We start from the raw sequence: 22,299 nt of genomic DNA on the forward strand, positions 1-22,299 counted from the left end.
GAAAGCCTTGGTTTTCCTTGGAAGAATATAATTTTGAAACTGTAACACTGTGTTCCTAAAAAACTGGTCAGGGGGAAAGTATTTGCTAAAGCTTAACATCAATTTAAGTATATTTAGAAACAAAAATAATCCCTTGTTAAACAATTTCTACATTTTTGGGTTATACGCTAAATGAAGTTTTCCTATATAACCAATTAAAACTTAGTAACAGACCAATCTATATGCCTGTCTAAATGGTGATACAAAGTTCAAAACCAATTATTCATTACTTACCAAGCCTGCCTTGTCATAATGTCTATGACACAGCTATTATTACTATCAACAAAAGTACAGCACAGAAGCCAACTGATAAATTATATATTACATGTTTATTAAGGGTACAACTTTTATGTAAAATTTACATTTTTATGAAAAATCAAAAATATTTACAAAATATTGTAAGATTTGCATTGTTCTAATTACAACTCAGAGTAGTAAATAACAAATCTTAAAAACTCACATTTGTTAAGAGTTCTGTGTTTATAAATTCTTGGTTAAAGAGGCAGCTACAAAGTTTATCACTATACATAAGCAAGAACCAGCTTGCTAAAATACATTTCCCATTGAAAATCTATTGGTCTTTTTTACACCATTAGTGGATTTTTAAATGAAAAAATCAATATAAACTCATATGGCTTCAAAATTGTAACCTGCACCCGATACAAATTTATGTACCAACACTTGGTATGAAGACTGGTAATTAAGAAAGTGCAGAAGTATAACCATTTCACTAGTTTGTATATTTTAAGGTAATACTTCATCAAAAACAAACATGGTGAGTATAATGGTGTCTATCCAATAATAAAATATTAACTGCCCAATAAAAGCAGTTTGACTGCAAAGCAATTACAGTTAAGATTTCAGTAAGGGACTGTAATTGGCATTTAAAAGGGTACAATATGTTAGAAATTCTATTTCTGTCCACTATCTAGTAAGGATGAAAATTTTAGCAAATTGTCTTATGTATTGTTTTAGTCAAATCTAAATTTAGAATGGGGCTAACACTGAATATATTAAAAAAGCACATAGTGTGTTATATATATATTGCTAATGAATAGATTTTCTGCTGTATTTAATATAGCAAGGTGTTACATAAATGTATAGAGGGAGGGATTTTACTTTCTGTAGAGCTTAGGAGAACAATTAGTGATTTTATATATTTACTATATATAACACAATTTATTACTTCTATGCAAAATGCAGGACACTGGTACTTATCCTTATAAATAAAATTCCCATTTGTAAATTATGAAACTGTGTCCAAAATATTTACTTCCTTCAGTTAATCAGGATTTGTTATAAAGTTAGGTTTTTTACTATTTAATATTAGTAGTTTATTTTAAGAAACGCTTAACCCAATCCATCATTTCAAACAGTTTCCTCATTTTTAGCAGGACGTGCTAAGAACATAAAAACTGCCAATTTTTCCAAGTGTTGAAAATGCCCAAACTGATCTTTTCTAAAGTGTGTTCCTCACAAACTACTACAAACTCATGCTCACATCACATTCAGTAAATAAATATATAAATTTCCAATAATAAGAGTGAGAGGAAATGCTAACTTGAGTGAAAATGCCAGTTACCGATTTACCATTACGGTTTTGCAGAATTTTTTGATAAGGTTAAGATGGAACATCTGAAGGTAATCTTTTTCCCTGTAAACATACGCCGTTAGCTGTATTTCCCTAGTGGCTACAGTGTAACACTAAAGAAGGGAGCCAGGGTTCTTACATATAAGTTGTCCTCTAGTTATTCTGAATTCCCATTGCAATTGCAACCAAAGATTTTTATAAAAAATCTCAATTATCTTATAAAAATTCTTGACTAAGATTCTGAATACAAAATCTGGACTGTGAGGAAAAAAGTGAGGCACATTAATGAACACAAACTGGATAGGCACATTTCTGGGTTTTGTTATTGTTTTAAAGGCACACATTATGCAATCCATATAAAAATAAATTAAATCTACAGCATTAATTCATCAAAACAATCACAACTTCTATAAAGTTAACTGCAGAAGCAAATTTCTCTGCTGTCTTTTGCAAGCTTATTTTAAAACACATTGCACTTGAGGATTAAAAAAAATCATATAAAACACCATTTACACTTTATTAATATGTTTATATGAGAATCAAATTATAGATTTTGCATACACCTTGGACTCTGGTCTGATTACTTTATGGCACATAACTCAATTTGATTGAGTGTTATCAACATTATCCCAAACTTAGAATTCACGTTCTGTTTGTATCCATTCAGTATCAAACTTAAACGTTTTTAAAAGCTATCTCTGACTCTAAAAACTTATAGAAAGCTAAATTATTTTGTGCTTCCTCTCCTGAAATTTCAGGCCTCATATACACTATAAGCCCCTTTTTCAACATAGACACTGAAGATAAAATTTCCAGCCTATAAAAACTTCATTTTACTGAGAATCTGAATACATGTGCTTCCTGAATATTGCAGTTGATCATTTACAGCGTTGAAAATCATTTCAGTGCTATTTTCTTCGGTGACTCACTTCAAAAGTGCAATTTAATGTTTGTAGTCAGCTCTTAAAGATATAATACAAGTCAGAATAGTGTTTGGAAAGAAAAATAATGCAGAACGGCAGGTCTGTACTACTCCCTTGAGCCAACCACTTTCCCAGGTCCATCAACAATCCGCCAGGTATCGTCCTGGAAAACACCAAGGAGACCTTTGCCATTATAATTTCACATGAACTCAAAGGAAGACATTTCCACTGTGGTTACAGATACAAACCCCAGTTCCCATCTGCTGTTTACAGTACATTAGAATCAGATCACAGGTGTTCAGCTATACTGACCATGAGTACTCTCTCTCCCAGGTGTGTCTCTATCTGGCACTTTGTACCAAAGGTCAAAGGAAACATTTCCATGCCTTCAGACTATAAACTACTTGAGAGTCATTTAGTAACTGTTAGAATATAAATGTTTCTCATGTACATGAAAAAGCTTGAAATCTCCCAACTTACCAGTGGCAAACCGCTTCTTTACTAAGGAAAGCCTGTAGCCAGTGCCTACGAGTTCAGTATCTACTCCTGAGAGGGTACTTCCCTCGCTGAGGAATTGCACTGCAAGTGTTGTGGGTTTACTGGGTCCTTCTGAAAGATCAAATTTTGCTCTGAGGGACCCAGAACCTACAAGGAAAAGAACAAAGAACTTACACAGGATACTATATTTCACACCAAAAAAGGCAAGTGAGCAAGTAAAAGCTAAAAAAAAAAAAGTCAACCCTATCCCAAATTCTTTAAACGTATACGTGAATCATCGTCCTGTTTTCAAATCAGATTTTAGTCAGTGAATCTGGATTTTCATTAAGTAATCTTAATCCATGCTTCTCTTTGACTTAATAACAGTCTTCAGAGGGATTTACTATTGATATTCCTACACTGTGTGTTGTGTTGAAGTGAGTTAAAAGACAAGTAAGGCTGAGGACAGGAAGGAAGGAAGGAAGCCCTGGAAGCGATGAATGGGCATTAAAGCCAAAGGGAAATGACTGCTGAGTGCCATGGGGCGGGAGAGGTAAAGAAGCTAAGATAGCTAAGGTTGGGAAGAGCTGTATCAGTATTACCTCTGTATTCATCTTTCTTTCTAAAATCATGCCAAATATGTCTGAGGGGCTTTCTTTTCAATATAACCATTTATTCCACATTCCTCAGTCTAACAGTCTGGCAGAAATAGTATAAATTATGACTATTATAAATTTATATTATTATAAATTTATTATACAAAACAAAAACTATCAAAAGCTATGGACACAAAGCACGTAAAATGTTGTGGGGATGATGGGGCCTATTTCAGGAAAAGGTAACTACAGGTGCAGAGACGGGAGAGCTGACAGCATGTTGCATTTAAGGTAACTTCATCTATACCAGAAGATCTGGAGGACAGATGTAAGTGGAGCAACGTGGCAGAAGATGATGGACTGGTAGCTGAGAAAAGCTCTAAGTATCTTTACAGACCATGATAAGAAATACACATAGGGAGCCAGCAAAGACAAGGAAGACAGAACATTCCAGGTAGGAATCTTAGAAGGGCAGCAAGGTACAAGATGCAAGGTAGGGACACCACCTGAAAGTCAATAAAATGGTCTAGGACTCTAGGTGACAGGAAAAGTGTATTTGAACTGCACCGAGGGAAAGGAAAGAGGAGAATGAATTTGGAAAACATTCAGGAGTTGAAATCAAAGGGTGAACAGGAGGAGAGGCCTAGGAGGGAGGGTTCCCAGGTTTCTGGTTTGAGGAAAATAGACAGAATTGCTGGGTAGAAACAGTGACATTCTGTGATTCCCTGTACAGAAACTGAACACCACAGAGAAACCTGAACGAAAATGTAACAAAGACCCTACCCTATACTATTGTACCTGGTGGCACACAGATCAGTTGGGAAAATGAATTGCTGTCTAACTCTTAGCCCGTGCCCAAGTCCTCCTTAAACTTTTAGTTTGTGATATGCAACTCAATTCTGTGAAAGTGCGACCACGGGCCAAGAGCAGTCACCAGGGCAACCCTAAAACTTTAGAATATTTCCTGCTCCTCTCTAAGCATAAAGCCAAAATAGAAACAGTCTTCTACTTTATTGTATTCTAATTTGGAGATCTCTTTTTAAAAGTTGACTAACCAAATCAGAACCACATTTGTAAGATGTTTCCATTTCCTCAGTCACTCTGATACCTGAACAGCAGAGGGAAACTATAATTACAATACCCAGTTAGAAAATTTGTATCCTGTTTTTCAGAGAACAAATTCAGTTCTTGGCAAATATCTACAATAATATTGTTTCATTAAATATGGGGAAAATATACCCTTTCTTCCTTGCTAACTGGCTGTACTTCCAGTTTCAACTAGGAATTTCAGGTTTATCTCCTAGTCACACAGCTAGAGTAAAAATCAGTACACTTGCCACTTGAACATAGGCAAACTTTAAGTACCAAATACGAACAAAGGAACCAGAGATTAGCTGGGTCAGGAGTGTGGTTCTCTAGTAGTAAAAGCCTAGCTCAGCATAGGAGGTATACAATACAAGCATGTACCTGGTCTTTTATGCAAAAATACCTTTAAGAAAAACTGACGATATAGTTTACATTTTAATCACATGATGCTTAAAATGTTCAAAAGGAAAAAAGTGAGTAAAACTTGAAAAGCCAAAAAACCTACTTAATAGGAAAAGTTATTGGAGATTAATTAGGTATTCAAAGGAAGTAAGAGAAGTCTCCTTCGATTAAGAGAAACTGCCATTAAAATGTTAAAGACTGTCCTGGGAATTATATTCTAAACTGAGTTAGAGGATATACTAGGAGCGATCAACTAACTAGTAGAGACTTCTCCTTTGCACTGTGAACACAAACAAATGCAGACATGGAGGGAGGAGGCAATTAACTTGCTTCTTCTTGAAATAATGATCACAGAATTAAAGGCTGTTAATAATTTTAATAAGGGTAAATGACCAAGGAAAGGTTCTCTTGAGAAAGAGTAGGCAAGATAGGCAAGGGGAGTTTTTAAAGCCTGCAAGTTTCTGTACTATTTCCGGGAGGCCAGGCAGACCTCATTAACAGAATGAACTAAACAGCATGTTAATTACTTTAATTAGTTATCAGTTTCAATTATCAAGTTTCCCAGATGTCTATAGGCAGAGGTCTGCCTGAAATGTGGGAGACCTGGGTTCGATCCCTGGGTCGGGAAGATTCCCTGGAGAAGGAAATGGCAACCCACTCCAGTATTCTTGCCTGGAGAATCCCATGGACGGAGGAGCTTGGTGGGCTACAGTCCACGGGTCGCAAAGAGTCGGACACGACTGAGCGACTTCACTTCTCTTAATGTTAGCACATGAACATAAGGAACATTTACATAATATTTATAAAGTTATAGCAAAACATTTTCTTACAGAGAAAGCACATTCAATCTAGAAGAAAAAAATGTGTTCTGAATCTCAATTGGTCCACTCTTCTTTGTATTAACTTCCACCTAGTGGTCAGTTCTAGAACTGAAGGCATGAAATTCCAGAAAATTTTCCATAAACATGCCTAAAAGATCCATTTTCAGTGCCATTACATTATAAACAAAAAAAACATGCACACACTTACCTCCATTGTCTGATTTTTCTGAAATACCAGACAGTTTCCAAAAGGCTTTCATCTGTTCTGCATTCCTGTAAGAACAAATATCTTCACAGCTAATGTGTCTAGCATAATGCCTGTACATGGATGAGCACTCCAATAAATACATTTTAAATATTTCGCAAGAACTAGTGCTAAATTTTCTTTAGAATAGTATCACTGGTGAAAATTTGTTTATGAATAATATAAACTAAGTACTATTATTTTTCTTAATAGATAGATATCTACCAAATTATATAATTCTATTTCTGTTGATAAGAAAAAGGAAAACAATGTATAGGTGATCGAGTACCTTCATTACTCAAGGAAAATAGTTTCATTATTAAATCGTGAAGCAGATATAAACAAACAGTATATACTAACATTAATGGAGGAAGCAAGAGAGGCAGTTAAGAGATGGGACTAAATACTAAACACTAACTAGGTAGGTTCTCCTATAGATATGCTAGATGCTATATTTAACTATGTAAAATAATTATCTTTATTTTTAAATGAAAAAAATAGTTTAGAGAAGTAACGTACTTTGAGGGTAACGTTGTACTGAATCATTCAAGTCTGGGTGGGAACAGCATACTAGTTTGTTTATTCTGGGTTTGTTTATACTGTAGCTTGAGTAGTGAAATGTACATTTTATAACATGATTTCCATGTGAAAATACACTAAAAATTTTCAAACTTGTAAGACAACTTTCAGAAATGAGGTCCTATACTGGAGGACTGCAGACAGAATTTAGCAGGAATTCAGAAATCTACTTCTTTACCATATTGCAGGGGGAAGGGACTGCATGTTTGTGACTCCTCCGTCCACGGGCACCACCACCTGTATGTTGGAAAGCACACTGGGTGCCACCATAGCTTCCGGGTTGTACTTATAATCCACTCTAAGATCTGTGGTGCCAGCACTACATTTCCAATATGTTGCAAGATTCAGAGGAGTGGACTGGATACCATTTGATGATACCTTTAAAGAGAAAAAAACAAACAACTGCCTTTGACCTACAAAGTAAACAAGTCATACTGACATAGACATGAACACAAGAGATCACACATTCAAAAACAATAATGAGGGAGTTGTCTGTTGCTAGGTAGAGTGAAGCAGGCTCATCTCAAAGGTATAAGCATGACTCTCAAAGTGTAGACCTGGGACTGTTTACATCAACATTTCTGTGGTGCTTGTGGACAATGCATAGTCCGCTGGCTCCAAATGCAGAAAATGTAGAGGCACTGGTGGGTGATATTAGTGGTTACCATTGCTGCTGCTGCGTCGCTTCAGTCGTGTCCGACTCTGTGCGACCCCACAGACGGCAGCCCACCAGGCTCCCCCGTCCCTGGGATTCTCCAGACAAGAACACTAAAGTGGGTTGCCATTTCCTTCTCCAGTGCATGAAAGTGAAAAGTGAAAGTGAAGTTGCTCAGTTGTGTCTGACCCTTAGTGACCCCCATGGACTGCAGCCGACCAGGCTCCTCTGTCCATGGGAGTTTCCAGGCAAGAGTACTGGAGTGGGTTGCCATTTCCTTCTCCGACCATTGCTGCCTTCCAAATGCAGAAAATTTGATTCAACAGGTACAGAGCACAGAAATCAGGGTGTTACCACGTGATTCTTATTTATGCAGGTTAACATTTGAGAATGTCAACATTCAACAGAAAATTCTAAGATTCTTCATAAGAATTTAGATTTAAAACAGAAAAACTGGGTCATCATGCAGTTCTGCCAGCCTGGAGTTAGAATACTCTAAACTTCAAATGAAATTTTAATCACAATGACTTACTCCTTTTCAATGAGACCTACTCTGATCATCCTGTTTAAATTTACAATGAAAACTCCATCTTCACTCTTCCATATCTTATTCTATAGACTCTTCTTTCTCCATAGCACAATATACATTATTTACTTATTATGTTTACTATATCCCTATGCTAGTCACAGCAATTAGCAAGCACTGAATAATACATACTTGCTGAATGAATGATAAAATGAATACTTGGAATAAACTTTAAGCCAACTTAAGTGGCAGTACTTTTTTATTGTTTTATTTCCTAGAAACGTAAGTCATTTTTAAAACAGTTACCCTATTAAAAATTCAAACAAGACATAAGAATATGAAAATAGGAAACTTATCCCTTGGCACTTACTCCCCACTGTTAACCTCATGGTACATACACTTCCAGACTTTCTAGGGATGCAAACAAGATCTGTCTCATTCTTTGAAATGGCCATAATAATTAATTTAATCAATCTCTTCCTCTGTGGACATGTACTTGAGTGGGTTCCAAACAATGCTGAAATGAATATCCTTTGTACCTTCCAACCCCATCTGTGTGATTTCCAAAGAACTGATTTCTGGAACTACTGAATTAAAGGTTACACCTATTCAACAATCTAACAGAGTTACCTTCTAAGAGCTTTTCTTAATTTGTACTTCTATTAACAAGTGGTAATTTCATGGATAGAGGAGCCTGGTGGGCTATAGTTCATAGGGTCGCAGAGTCAGACCTGAATGAGCATGCACGCACCCACACACCTTTCCTAACAGAGCAATCTTTCTCATTTTGGTCAATCTAATGAGAACTAAAACTAGTATCTCATTGTTGTCTTAACAGTAATTGCTCTGATTGATTACTACTGACATGAAGCATGTTTCTAAACGTTATCTATTGAGTTATTCATCTTTTACTTCTAATTTATAAGGATTCTTTGAAGTAAACCTTTTGATATGTTTTACATAATACTTTTCCCTCATTAAATACTGATTCTGTTTAAACAAATATAAAAACACAGATTCACTTCTTTCTGTCTCAAGTATCTGATTCGCTTATTGCACGTCTTCTGGGCTTGTAGTATACTTAGGTCTTCCACACTTTAAGATTAAAATATGTAACAAACGCACAGCACACATGCATATATACCCATGGATACACAGATATTCACCCATGCTTTATTTTGGTATTTTTTAATGTCTTTATTTGGGCTTCCCTGGTAGCCCAGCTGGTAAAGAATCTGCCTGCAATGTGGAGACCTGGGTTTGATCCCTGGGTTGGGATGATCCCCTGGAGAAGGGAACGGCTAACCACTCCAGTATTCTGGCCTGGAGAATTCCATGGACTGTATAATCCATGGGGTCACAAAGAGTCAGGCATAACTGAGCAACTTTCACTTTACTTCACTTCATGGCTTGATTTATTATTATTAAACATTTGATACACGCAGATTTTATTTTGGTTTAAGGTATGAACTGGGGATTTAGCCAAATTTCCCCCTCAAATCTCTAGTCTGTTGCCCCAATTTCACTTATTGAAAAATTCATCATTTCCACATTGTCTTGAAATGCTACTATGTCATATAAGCAGTTTTCCGTTTATTCTTAGATCTATTTCTGGATACTCTAATCTGTTCCATTCATCTGGCCATCTATTGTTCTGCCAGTTCCAAACTATTTTAAATACTGTTGGCTTATAATGTTTTCCCATTAAAACTAAACAGTACTTTAGGTTACTTTTTAAAAAATTTCTCAATTTTCCAAGCTTTATGCTTCTGAGAACTTAAAAATGATTGTCAGGTCTCCAGAATTCACTAAGTTTCTGATCAGGATCACATTAAATTTATAAGCTAATTTAGAAACAGCTTTTTACAACATAAGTCTTCCTTTTTAAAGTATACCTTTCTAACAATATTCAAGGCAGAAGAGATGATATTATGTTTCTTCTTAATTAGTCTGAAAAAAAATTTTGTGTTCACTGTAGCCACAGGAAAGGGATGCTATAATCTTTTTAAAAACAATTTTTAAGTATAACTGATTTATTAGCTTCAGGTGTACAATGCGGTGATTTGATATTTATATACATTGTGCAGTGACCACAATGATCATCACAGTAAGTCTAGTTACTGGGTGTCACCATACATACTACAATTTTTTTTCCTGTCCTGAGAACTTTTAAAATATACTCTTAGCAACTTGGAAACATGTAACCCAGAATTAACTTTGGTCACCACGCTGTGCATTACATCCCCATGACTTATTTATACGTCTGTAACTTTTGACTCCTCCCACTTCACGCATTTCACCCATGCCCAGCCCTCTGTGCCCCAGCAGTCACCAATCTGTTCCCTGTGCCTATGAGCTTGGTCTGGTTGTTTGGCTTGACAGAATCCACATATAAGAACAGATCCTGCAACTTCTGTCTTCCTTTGCTTGGTTCATTTCACTATTTTTTGCCAATACCGTTTCAATTACTATACCTACGCCATATGGTTGAAATCATGGAGCATAATGCCTGTAGCATTTTGTCCTTTCTCAAGACTGCTTTGGCTACTTGGCTAAACCCACACAAATTTTGTGAATCCATGCAAATTTCAGGATAGTTTATTCTATTTGTGGGGCTTTCCTGGTGGCTCAGTAGGTAAAGAATCTGCCTGCGATGCGGGAGATCTGGGTTGGGAAGATCCCCTGGAGGAGGGGATGGAAACCCACTCTAGTATTCTTGCCTGAAGAACCCCCAAGGACAGGTGGGCTACAGTCCATGGGGTCGCAAAGAGGAGGACATGACTGAGCGACTAAGCACATTCTATTTCTGTGAAAAAATGCCATTGAAATTTTAATAGGTATTACATTACATCTGTTTGGGTAGTGTAGGTATTTTTAACAACTTTAATTCTTCCATCAATGAGCATGGATTAGCTTTTCATTTTGTCTTTTATCACTGTCTTCCAGTTCTCAGTGTACAGGTATTTCATCTCCTTGGTTAAATTTATCTCTAAGTATTTTATTCTTTTGATTATTTTCTTAAATTCCTCTTCTAGTTTATTATTAGTGTACAGAAACACAACAGATATATTTTGGATTCTGCAACATCACTGAATCCATTTATTATTCAGTATTTATTCTAAGTTTTGTTTTGAAGAAGTCTAAAGGCTTTCTACATATACTATGTGATTAGCGAAGAGTGATAAAACTGGATGCCTTTTCTTTTCTTCCCTAATTGATGTGGCTGGAACTTTTATTACTGAATAAAAGAATTAAGAGTGGGCCTCCTTGTCTTAAACCCGCTCTTAGAGGAAAAGCTTTCAGATTTCCACCACTGAGCCTGATGCTAGCTGTAGGCTTGTCATATATAGCATTTATTATGTTGAGGCACGCTGTCTCTATACCCACTGCATTGGGAGTTTTTAATCATAAATAGATGTTAAATCTTGTCAAGTTCTTTTTCTGTAATCCACTGAGATGATCATATGATTTTCATCTTCCTTTTCTTAATGTTGTATATTATGCTGATTGATTTCTGCATGTGAAACCATCCTCGCATCCCTAGAATATATCCCACTTGATCATGGTGTATGACCTTTTTAATGTATTACTGAGTTGGTATGCTATTATTTTGTTGAGGATTTTTGCATCTATATTCATCAGGGATATCAGCCTGTAATTTTTTTCTTGTTCTGTCCTTATCTCGTTTTGGTATCAGGGTAATGCTGGTCTCATAAAATGAGTTTGGAAGTCTTTCCTCTTTTTCTGTTTTTTTTTTTTTTCGAAGTTTGAGAAGTTCACTTCATCACTCAGTCGTGTCCATGGACTGCAGGACACTAGGCCTCCCTGTCTATCACCAACTCCCGGAGCTTGCTCAAACTCACGTCCATCAAGTCAGTGATGCCATCCAACCATCTCATACTCTGTTGTCCCCTTCTCCTCCTGCCTTCAATCTTTTCCAGCATCAGGGTTTTTTTCCCAATGAGTCAGTTCTTCACATCAGGTGGCCAAAGTACTGGAGCTTCAGCATCAGTCCTTCCAATGAATATTCAGTACTGATCTCCTTTAGGATTGATTGGTTTGATCTCCTTGCAGTCCGAGGAACTCTCAAGAGTCTTCTCCAGCACCACAGTTCAAAAGCATCAATTCTTCGGCGCTCAGCTTTCTTTATGGTCCATCTCTCACATCCACGTATGACTACTGGAAAAACCACAGCTTTGACCAGAGGAACCTTTGTTGGCAAAGTAATAGCTCTGCTTTTTAATATGCTGTCTAGGTTGGTCACAACTTTTCTTCCAAGGAGCAAGTGTCTTTTAATTTCATGGCTGCAGTCACCATCTGCAGTGGTTTTGGAGCCCCCAAAAATAGTCTGTTTCCATTGTTTCCCACCTATTTGCCAGGAAGTGATGCGACCGGATGCCATGATCTTAGTTTTCTGAATGTTGAGTTTTAAGCCAACTTTTTCACTCTCCTTTCACTTTCATCAAGAAGCTCTTTAGTTCTTCTTCGCTTTCTGCCATAACGGTGGTGTCATCTGCATATCTGAGGTTTTCGGTATTTCTCCCAGCAATCTTGATTCCAGCTTGTGCTTCATCCAGCCCAGCATTTTGCATATGTGCTCTGCATATAAATTAAATAAGCAGGGTGACAATATACAGCCTTGACGTACTCCTTTTCCTATTTGGAACCAGTCTGTTGTTCCATGTCCAGTTCTAATTATTGCTTCTTGACCCACACACAGATTTCTCAGGAGGCAGGTCAGGTGGCCTGATATTCCCATCTCTTGAAGAATTTTCCACAGTTTATTGTGATCAACACAGTCAAAGCTTTGGTGTTGTCAATAAAGCAGAAGTACATGTTTTTTTTGGAACTCTCTTGCTTTTTTGATGATCCAATGGATGGTGGCAATTTGATCTGGTTCCTCTACTTTTTCTAAATCCAGCTTGAACATCTGAAAGTTCACAGTTTATGAACTTTGAAGCCTGGCTTGGAGAATTTTGAGCATTACTTTACTAGCGTGTGAGATGAGTGCAATTGTGTGGTAGTTTGAGCATTCTTTGGCATTGCCTTTCTTTGGGATTGGAATGAAAACTGACCTTTTCCAGTCCTGTGGCCACTGCTGAGTTTTCCAAATTTGTTGGCATACTGAGTGCAGTATTTTCACAGCATCATCTTTCAGGATTTGAAATAACTCATCTGGAATTCTATCATCTCCACTACCTTTGTAGTCATGCTTCCTAAGGCCCACCTGACTTTGCACTCCAGGATGTCTGGCTCTAGGTTGGTGATCACACCATCGTGATTATCTGGGTCATGAAGATATTTTTTGTATAGTTCTTCTGTGTATTCTTGCCACCTCTTAACATCTTCTGCTTCTGTTAGGTCCATACCATTTCTGTCCTTTATGGTGCCCATCTTTGCATGAAATGTTCCCTTGGTATCTCTAATTTTCTTGAAGAGACCTCTAGTCTTTCCCATTCTATTGTTCTTGGCATTGATCACTGAAGAAGGCTTTCTTATCTCTCCTTGCTATTCTTTGGAACTCTGCATTCAGATGGGTATATCTTTCCTTTTCTCCTTTGTCTTCAGCTTCTCTTCTTTTCTCAGCTGTCTGTCTCCTCAGACAACCATTTTGCCATTTTGTATTTCTTTTTCTTGGGGATGGTCTTGATCATGCCTCCTGTACAATGTCATGCCTGCGTCTATAGTTCTTCAGGCACTCCTGTCTATCAGATCTGATCCCTGGCATCTATTTGGAATCAGTTTGAGAAGAATTGGTATTAATTCTCTTAATGCTTGGCAGAATCTGGCAATGAACTATATGGTCCTGGACTTCTGTTTGTTGGGAGGGTTCCAATTATGGATTCATATCTCCTTACTAGGAACTGATCTATTCATATTTCTACTTTATGATTCAGTATTGGAAAGCTGGTTGGATGTTCCTATCAATTTATCTTTGTCTTTTAGGTTGTCCAATTTGTGCATATAATTGTTCATAGTAGTCTCTTGTGATTCTCTGTATTTTAGTGGTATTGGTGGTAACAACTCCTCCTTTGTTTCTAATTTTATTTGAGCCCTCCTTTTTTCTTGGTGAGTTTAGATAAAAGTTTGTCAATTTTGTCTATCTTTTCAAAGAACCAACTCTTAGTTTCACTGACCGTTTTTCTTAGTATCTACTTCTGCTCTGAACTTTGTTATTACCTTCCTTCTACCAACTTTGGGCTCTGTTTGCTTTTCTTTTTCTATTTGCTTCAGGTGTAAAGTTAAGCTGTCTGAGATTATTCTTTCTTCTTAAGGTAGGCCTGTATCACTCTGAACTTCACTCTAAGAGATGCTTCTGCTGCATCCCATTAATTTTGGTATACTGTATTTTGTTTCAAGGTATTTTTTTACTTCTCCTATGATTTCTTTGTTGACCTACTGGTTACTCAGTAGCATACTGTTTAATCCATACATATATGTGAATTTTTCAGTCTTCTTGTAACCAACTTCTAGTTTCATACTGCTGTGATCCAAAAACAGATGCCTGACATGACTCCAATATTAAATTTACTATGACTTTGTAACCTAATGGATGATCCTGGAGAAAGTTCCATATGCAGTTGAGAAGAATATGTATTCTGCTGCTTTTGGATGGAATGTTTCTAATTATCTATTAAGTTTATCTAGTCTAATGTGCCAGAGGGGCCTGCCAGGCTACAGGCCATGCGGCTGCAGGGTCAGACACGACTAAGTGACCAACATTAACATTTGACATATAACAACCTACCTAACAGTCCGTTTTTAAGTTGCAAACACCTTAAGTTTGAATACTTTCCAAAGCTCTACATTTTTACTTCTCCAAATTTTTTCACATCGCATTTTACATCTTTTTATCTTGTGTATCCCTTCACTAATTATTGTAGTTATTATTTTTACTATTTTTGTCTATCTTTCATATTACCTATATAGGATTAATCCACCTCTACTTTATATTTACCTTTACCAGTGAGGTTTATACTTTCATACTTTTGTTACCAATTAGTACCCTTTGCAGCTTAAGAAGTCCCTTTAACATTTCTTGTAAGGCCGGTTGATTAGTGATGAACTCCTTTAAATTTTGCTTGTCTAGGAAACTCTTATCTTTCCTTCAATTCTGAGCAATAACTTTCCCAGGTAGAGAATTCTTGGTTAATAACTTCCTTTGAATATATCCCTCTGGCCTGCAAAGTTTCTGCTGATGGTCTTAAAAGAGTTCCCTTGTTTTTTTCCATTGCTGCTTTTAAAATTCTTTTTTTTTTTAACTTTCAACGTTTTAATTACGTGTCTTAGTGAGTCTCTCTGGGCTTCCTGGATCTAATGTCCGTTTCCTTCCCCAGGCTCTGAGGGAAGGTCTCAGCTATTATTTCTTCAGTAAGTTTTCAGCCCCTTTATTCTCCTTCTGGAATTCCCAAAATGTGAATGTTAGTTTGCTTGATGTTGTCCAATAAGCTGTGTCCACTTTTTAAAGTTCTTTTTTTGTTTCTGCTGTTCTGATTAAGGTGAGTTTCACTCTTTGCATTCACTTGTCTTTTCTTTGCTTCATGTAGTGTGTGGCTGAACCCCTCCAGTACGTATTTCAAATCAGTTACTGTATTCTTCAGTTCAGTGACTTCTATTTGTTACTTTCTTTTGTTTTCTTTTTTTTTTGTTGTTGAAATTCTCACTGTGCTTACCCATTCTTCTCCCAAGTGAGGTGAGCATTTTATTACCACTACTTAGAACTCTTTATCAGGTAAATTACTTACCTCTGTCTCATCAAGGTTTTTTCACTAAGGTTTTATCTTATTCTTTTGTTTCAAATATATTCCTGTTTCCTCATTTTACTTGATTTTCTGTGCTGCTTTGTATTAGGTGAAATAGCCATCCCTTCCAGTCTTGAATGACTAATCTCTTGTAGGAGATGAACCTTATTGTTCAACCCTGCCTTAGCTCTTGGTTGCCTCTCAAACCTTGGTGATTGTCCAAGCAGCATATTTTATATTAACTAGCTCCTGGTGATCAAGGGTGTGCCAAGACCTGTTGTGGTGTTCCAAAACAGGAAATCTGCCAGCATGTAGATTCAGACTGATTAGGAAGCTAGACCCCCAGGCAGCAGCTTTGAAAGCAGGCAAATAGATATAGTCCTGTGGGACTGAAGACAAATGTAAGCCCTGCTGGCCACCCAATCAGGTGATCTAGAGATGTCCCTGGGTTGACAGTCATAAAAATCAGGGCTCTGACGAGTATATAAGTTCCCTTCTGGGAGAAATGGTGAGCTGGGGCGAGGCTGAGGGAATGAACTGACTGCACCCTCAAGCCTATGTTCTCTGAGAACATACCTGCAGACTCCTAGATGTGTGCCAAATCTGAAGCCCATCCCTTGGGCTACTGTTCCAGGCCAAGCAAACGAAGTCTTTTAGAGAAAGACTACTGGAGTTTTTCAGTCTGCTTTCTGTGCATTACCCTGGTGGCAGTATCCTGCCAAGAACTGTCTCACTAACTGTTATAGTCCTGTGGGACTCAGAATTATAAGCTACCCTGGCCTCCAGAGGCAGGAGAACAAGTAGTGTCCCCTGGTCTACAGCTGCAAAACCTGGGGCACTAGACATCTATAAAAATTCCTCTAGTAGATACCAGTGTTGCAGAAGACAGCACAAAAATGACACCCACCAAGGAAAGTGGGGGGAAAGTCTTAAATAAAAAAGAGAGCACCTGCCAGCCTTAGCACGAGAGAGAGTGTCCACTGGTTGGAGGATAAAGCAGTACCCACCAAGAGAAAAAGTCTATGGTAAAAATAATCATAAAGTGGTACCTGTTTGCTTTAGCAAAGTAGAGGGGGAGCGCAAAAGAGGTGCCCTTCAGCACCTCATTCCCTGGAGAGTGTTCACCTCACGCCCTGGCCCCTCAAGCTGACACTTTAAGATCAGCAAATGAATCTCCTTCACATGGCCACTTGTATACCTAGAGTGCTTGAGTCTGCATGCAAGCCCTTTAAAGCTGTTTCTCAGATCCCTGCAGCCCTTGGTTCCTGTGGATGTGAGCTCCACTGGTTTTCAAAGCCAGATGTTTCAGGGACTTGTCTATCAAGTGCAGGTCTCAGAAGCTGGAGTGTCTGTGCTGGTTACAACTGTTTTTCCTCAGAAAGAAGCTCCAGGAACAGGCTGCCTTGCTGGGGTTGAGGCCTGTGGTGAAGCTGGATCTCAGCCTCTCCTACTTGCCTCAAGATGGTTCTTTTCTTATGTGCTGATGTGAAGGAGCTATTTAGCTATCTTTCAGTCTCTTTAAGAGGGAACATTCCATATGCAGCTACAGATGTGGTGTGTCCCTGGGAGAAAGTGAATTCAGGATCTTCCTGTGTTACCACCTTGGACAACGTCTCCAGCTCTAATTAGGTTTCTTTTTTTTTTGATGTGAATGTTTTTCTCCATTAGTTTTTCTAAATGGTTGTTTTGAAAGCTATTAATTTTTAAATGACCACTTTGCTAAATTCTCCTACATCAGTTTTTAAGTCGATTCTCTTGAGATATATTGATATCAATATATCTCTTGATATATTGGTTCTTTCCCAATTTACCACCAATTACTTAATTCTCTAGTTTAACTATCACTTCATGGGAAATAGATGGGGAAACAGTGGAAACAGTGTCAGACTTTATTTTTTGGGGCTCCAAAATCACTGCAGATGGTGACTGCAGCCATGAAATTAAAAGACGCTTACTCCTTGAAAGGAAAGTTACGACCAACCTAGACAGCATAATCAAAAGCAGAGACATTACTTTGCCCACAAAGGTCCGTCTAGTCAAGGCTATGGTTTTTCCTGTGGTCATGTATGGATGTGAGAGTTGGACTGTGAAGAAAGTTGAGCACCGAAGAATTGATGCTTTTGAACTGTGGTATTGGAGAAGACTCTTGAGAGTTCCTTGGACTGCAAGGAGATCCAACCAGTCCATTCTAAAGGAGATCAGTCCTGGGTGTTCTTTGGAAGGACTGACGCTAAAGTTGAAACTCCAATACTCTGGCCACCTGATGTGAAGAGTTGACTCATTGGAAAAGACTCTGATGCTGGGAGGGACTGGGGACAAAGAGAAGGGGACGACAGAGGATGAGATGGCTGGATGGCATCACCGACTCGATGGACGTGAGTTTGGGTGAACTCCGGAAGTTGGTGATGGACAGGGAGGCCTGGCGTGCTGTGATTCATGGGGTCGCAAAGAGTTGGACACGACTGAGTGACTGAACTGAACTGAACTATACTAACACATCCAGAAAAATCTTACATACTAAAAGGAATAATAGGTATCTTTGCCACTTCTTTCAATGCTTTAGGTATTTCATTATTAAGATTGATATGCTAGTATTTTAAGGTGAAGGACATATTCATATATTTATATTTACTCAGTATTTTAATTGGTAATAGGTGGTGAATTTGATCAAATTGGTCAAAATCTCCATAAGCTTATTAAAAGATTTTTAAATTTTGAAATATCTTTGCATTGCTCAAATGAACTTCATTTTGGCCATGACATGTTATTTGATGATATGCAATATTCTATTTGCTAATATTTTAATTGAATATTAAAATATTTTAATATTTTATTAATGATATGATACTTACCTGATACTTTAATACATCTACATTATAGTAAGAAGCAGCCGGATTTTGCTCTGATAGCTTCTTGAGGTAGACAGTAACAGCTTGCATGTTCATCCAAAAATCTTTTGTGTTAGAATCACACTGTGATGGATCACTGTACATATAAGAAATTTCTCATTATTTATCTTTATGATCTGCCTCTCTGTAGTAATTTGGTGACTTGGGAAAGACTAGTAGAAATGAACCAAAAGACAGGATAGAAACAGTTAAAGTTAGGGGATAAAGAATGGTACACAGCAGAAGGCTGCCTAAAAGATGAGAAGATGTACAGCAGAGAAGGATTTAACAATAACTATTACCACCACCAGCAGGCATAAAACAAAGATAGCAGAAGCCTAATTAATCATAGTAATTTTGGTACTGTCTTCAAATTGAACTATTATTGCTTCAAAGAAGAAATAAAAAATTTCTTAAAAAGGAATGTCACCTTCAAAACAGAAGTACACAAACCTGAACACAAGTTGTGCATTTGGAAGAATCTGTTCTAGTCTGCTGATATTTTTCACCCTGAAGCAGAGCACAGGTGGAGATGGATTACTGGTAAAGACTTTAATAACTCCACTTGGAAATGATATTGTCATGTCACCAGTGATCTTCACAATACACCTGAAAGTGGAGATTGTGAAAAATTTAAACAGTTTATAAATAAGGCATTTAAATCTCCATTTGAAGCATATTTAGTTTAAAAAGGGCTTTATTTATATATATAGCATTTTATAAGTATGGATGAATTATTTCTTAATAAAAAATGATTAATTGTGAAATCACTTATTCATCTAACACCAGTCTTTCCTAGAATTAAATGCCAAACACAAATGGAAGCACATGGATAATGTTTGCTCAAACCATCCCCTGGCGGTCTCATAAGGCCACTGCTTCCCTGGTAAGACTATCTCCAGCTGTAGCTATTTTCCCCTCCAAACCCTACAAAGTGCTGGGCCTGATGGTGGCAGTGGTAGGTGCCTTCTCACTGCTTCTTACCAACTATATATTCTTTCTTCCTTCTGAAAAACATTCTTTTGAAAGAAGAACCACCTTCTTTTGAAAAAACATTATTCTATTCTCTATCACAACCCTTCAAATCACTTTCAACATTTCATTTCCTGAAAATTTCAGCTCCTGACTCATTGTCAATCGATTTCTGTACCACTACTCCTATCATAAATTTTTAATGATTTCAATATCCACACAGATAAATCCTCTCAATACTTTGGTCACCTAGTTCTTCAGCCCCTTACCTTCTAGATCCTGCCTTCCAGGCTACCTCAGCCACACTTCAGACCCTCTATCATCTCAGTCTGACTCCCCACTGATCAGACTGTCACTTCCTACGTTTCTAAATCATTCCATCTAGTACTGCATCCCCAGCTTCATCAAAACCCTCCATGGTCCATGTTCCTCCTAGCTTTTCCACGAATCTTCACTCTTCCTTCCCTTCATGTCCTCAGTTCCCCAGCCTGAGACGTCACGGTCCGTCATGATGCACACTCCTTTGCATAACCCACCCGTTGGTTCTCTCTCACTTGACTACGCTTGCTTGGCTAAAGTCTTAACCAAATCCAGCTCCTCACCCCCTTCTATATGGCTGAATGTGACTAGAAAAATCATATAACTATACAGCCAGAACTCTCAATTGGACCTCCTTAGTATTGGTATAGGATATTCGACTACATTCCCTAGCTCTTTTCATCCTTTCTTTCTTCTTTAACCTGTAAAATATCACCCCCTCCACCTGCAGTCAATGACTTTCCTTTAAATTTTATGAAGGAAATAAAATGAGAAGAGAACTTCCTCACAGTCTCACTGCTAAAATCCTAAATGTCCCTTAGGCTGAAGGCATCTATACCTTCTGCCTTCCCTCCAATTTCAACAGATAATAAGTCTATGCACCTAAGGTTAATCCTGTCACTTCTGTCCTGAAGCACATCTCATACTGAAGAATTTCACTCATGCAATTGTCCCCTTTCCTGCAGATTCAGTTTTTTTCCATAAATATTAGATTTTTCCCACATGCATACTGAAATGCCTATTATCTTTAAAAAACACAAAAACTAAAGTTAATAAAAGCCTCCTCTGATTCTTCTCCTGCTACCGCCCACTTCCTCTCCTCCTACTTAGAGCAAACTATCCTAAAAGAACTGCCTAACATTCGCTCTCTCTGAATACAGCTGTCTGTATTTGCATCATCTCCTGCTCCTGAGCTCCCCTGAAGCAGGCTTTCATCTCCACCAGTCTACTACAGCTGCTCTTGTGAAGGTCATTAATGACCTCTATAATGTCAATGGATCGATTTTTCTTGGCCTGACGCCTGCTTTCGTGAGAGAGTTCATTCACAGTTTCTGGGACACTGCTCTACTGGTTCTCTCCTCGCCTCTCATATTGCTTGCTGTCCCAAACTCCACTGCTGATCATTCTCAGCTTAGTGATCATTCTTAGTGTTTTTAAACACTGGAGGGGGCCAGGACTTAGTTCTCATCAGATCTCTTCTTTACACCCTAATGCCCTCAGTTTAAAGTGTCATGTACAAACTAATAACTTCCAAATATTTTCTCTCTAATCTGAACCTATCTCCCTAACTCCAGAATCACGTATTCAACTATCATCAACATCTCCACTAAGGTGTCTTAATAAGTACTTCAAATTTAGCAATCTACACCCTCAACAAACTTGACAGCTCTCTTTTCAAAATATATTCAAAACTCCCATTAGCACTCACCATCTCCTCTGCTAATACCCTTATACAAATAACCATCATTTCCCACCTGGACTTCAGTGGTTAACCCTTTCTCACTGCATCTACTCTGGCTCCTTCTAGTTTATTCTCCATATAGCAGGCAGAGTGCTACTTCAAAAACATAGGGTAGCAGCCTCATCACTTCTCTGCTCAAAAGTCTCGACTTGCTTCCCACCTCACGGAGAATGAATTCCAACCTCGTTACCATGGTCTACAATATCCAACTTGATCTGTTCCGTCTGTGGACTTAGCATGACTACCTTCCTCCTTGTTTACTTCTACTCAGTGACATGGTTCTTTCCGCTGTTTCTTGAGTATCTCAAGTGTGCTTCTACCTCAGTCCCTTCTATCTCCTGGAATGCTCTTCACCCAAGTTTTGTGCATGGCCTGCTCTTCCCTCAACGTCTCTCACACATCTACTTAAATCAGCCAAAAAAAGTTTCCTCTGATCATTTTACCTAAAATAGTAGCAGACTGTTGTTAACTGTTTATCCCCTTAACCTGGTTTATTTTTCTTCATAGCATATTATCAATACCTCTACTTTTCATAAGTAACATTATTCATTCAACACACATTAATTCATAAAATATTTGCACGCTTACCATATGTAAGATTCTAAGTGCTGAGGATACTTTACTAAACAAAAATTCTTCTCTACAGAGCTTACATTATCTCAAGAGAAAACTAATAAACTTTCTTTCACAACAATGCAAACTTATAATAGTCTTAGACATATTATGCACTAGAATATTTAATGAATGAATGTTATACATGAAAAATAAATAAGAGTGATCATTTACCCAAAGATCATTTTCTTAAAAGTAAGAGGTTAAACTAATCCTTCAAGAGTCTGCTATAAACAGATATACACTGTAAGTCGTTCTTGCAAAAATCACACTTTCACCAAAGATGTACATTAGGCAAAGATTCAGAGTTCTATCCCCATCTAGGTCAGCCGCCATAATCCTGTTCTACAGATGTGTTAAACAACA

General features: G+C 37.7%; 1 protein-coding gene across 1 annotated transcript in view; it reads right to left on the reverse strand.

Moving 5' to 3' along the window:
* Positions 1-374: 374 nt before the first annotated feature.
* The window catches only part of FCHO2 (FCH and mu domain containing endocytic adaptor 2), a 119,452-nt gene continuing 97,527 nt past the window's right edge, over positions 375-22,299 (reverse strand). The window contains exons 21-26 of the mRNA XM_068990613.1: positions 19,023-19,178; positions 18,534-18,666; positions 6,937-7,136; positions 6,144-6,208; positions 3,034-3,198; positions 375-2,716 (exon numbers count right to left, since the gene is read on the reverse strand). Of these exons, the coding sequence (XP_068846714.1) occupies positions 2,694-2,716; positions 3,034-3,198; positions 6,144-6,208; positions 6,937-7,136; positions 18,534-18,666; positions 19,023-19,178 (742 nt within the window). The 3' untranslated portion in view covers positions 375-2,693. The remainder of the gene's footprint in view (positions 2,717-3,033; positions 3,199-6,143; positions 6,209-6,936; positions 7,137-18,533; positions 18,667-19,022; positions 19,179-22,299) is intronic.

Source organism: Capricornis sumatraensis, chromosome 18 (assembly GCF_032405125.1).
Source record: "Capricornis sumatraensis isolate serow.1 chromosome 18, serow.2, whole genome shotgun sequence".
NCBI classification, from domain to species: domain Eukaryota; kingdom Metazoa; phylum Chordata; class Mammalia; order Artiodactyla; family Bovidae; genus Capricornis; species Capricornis sumatraensis.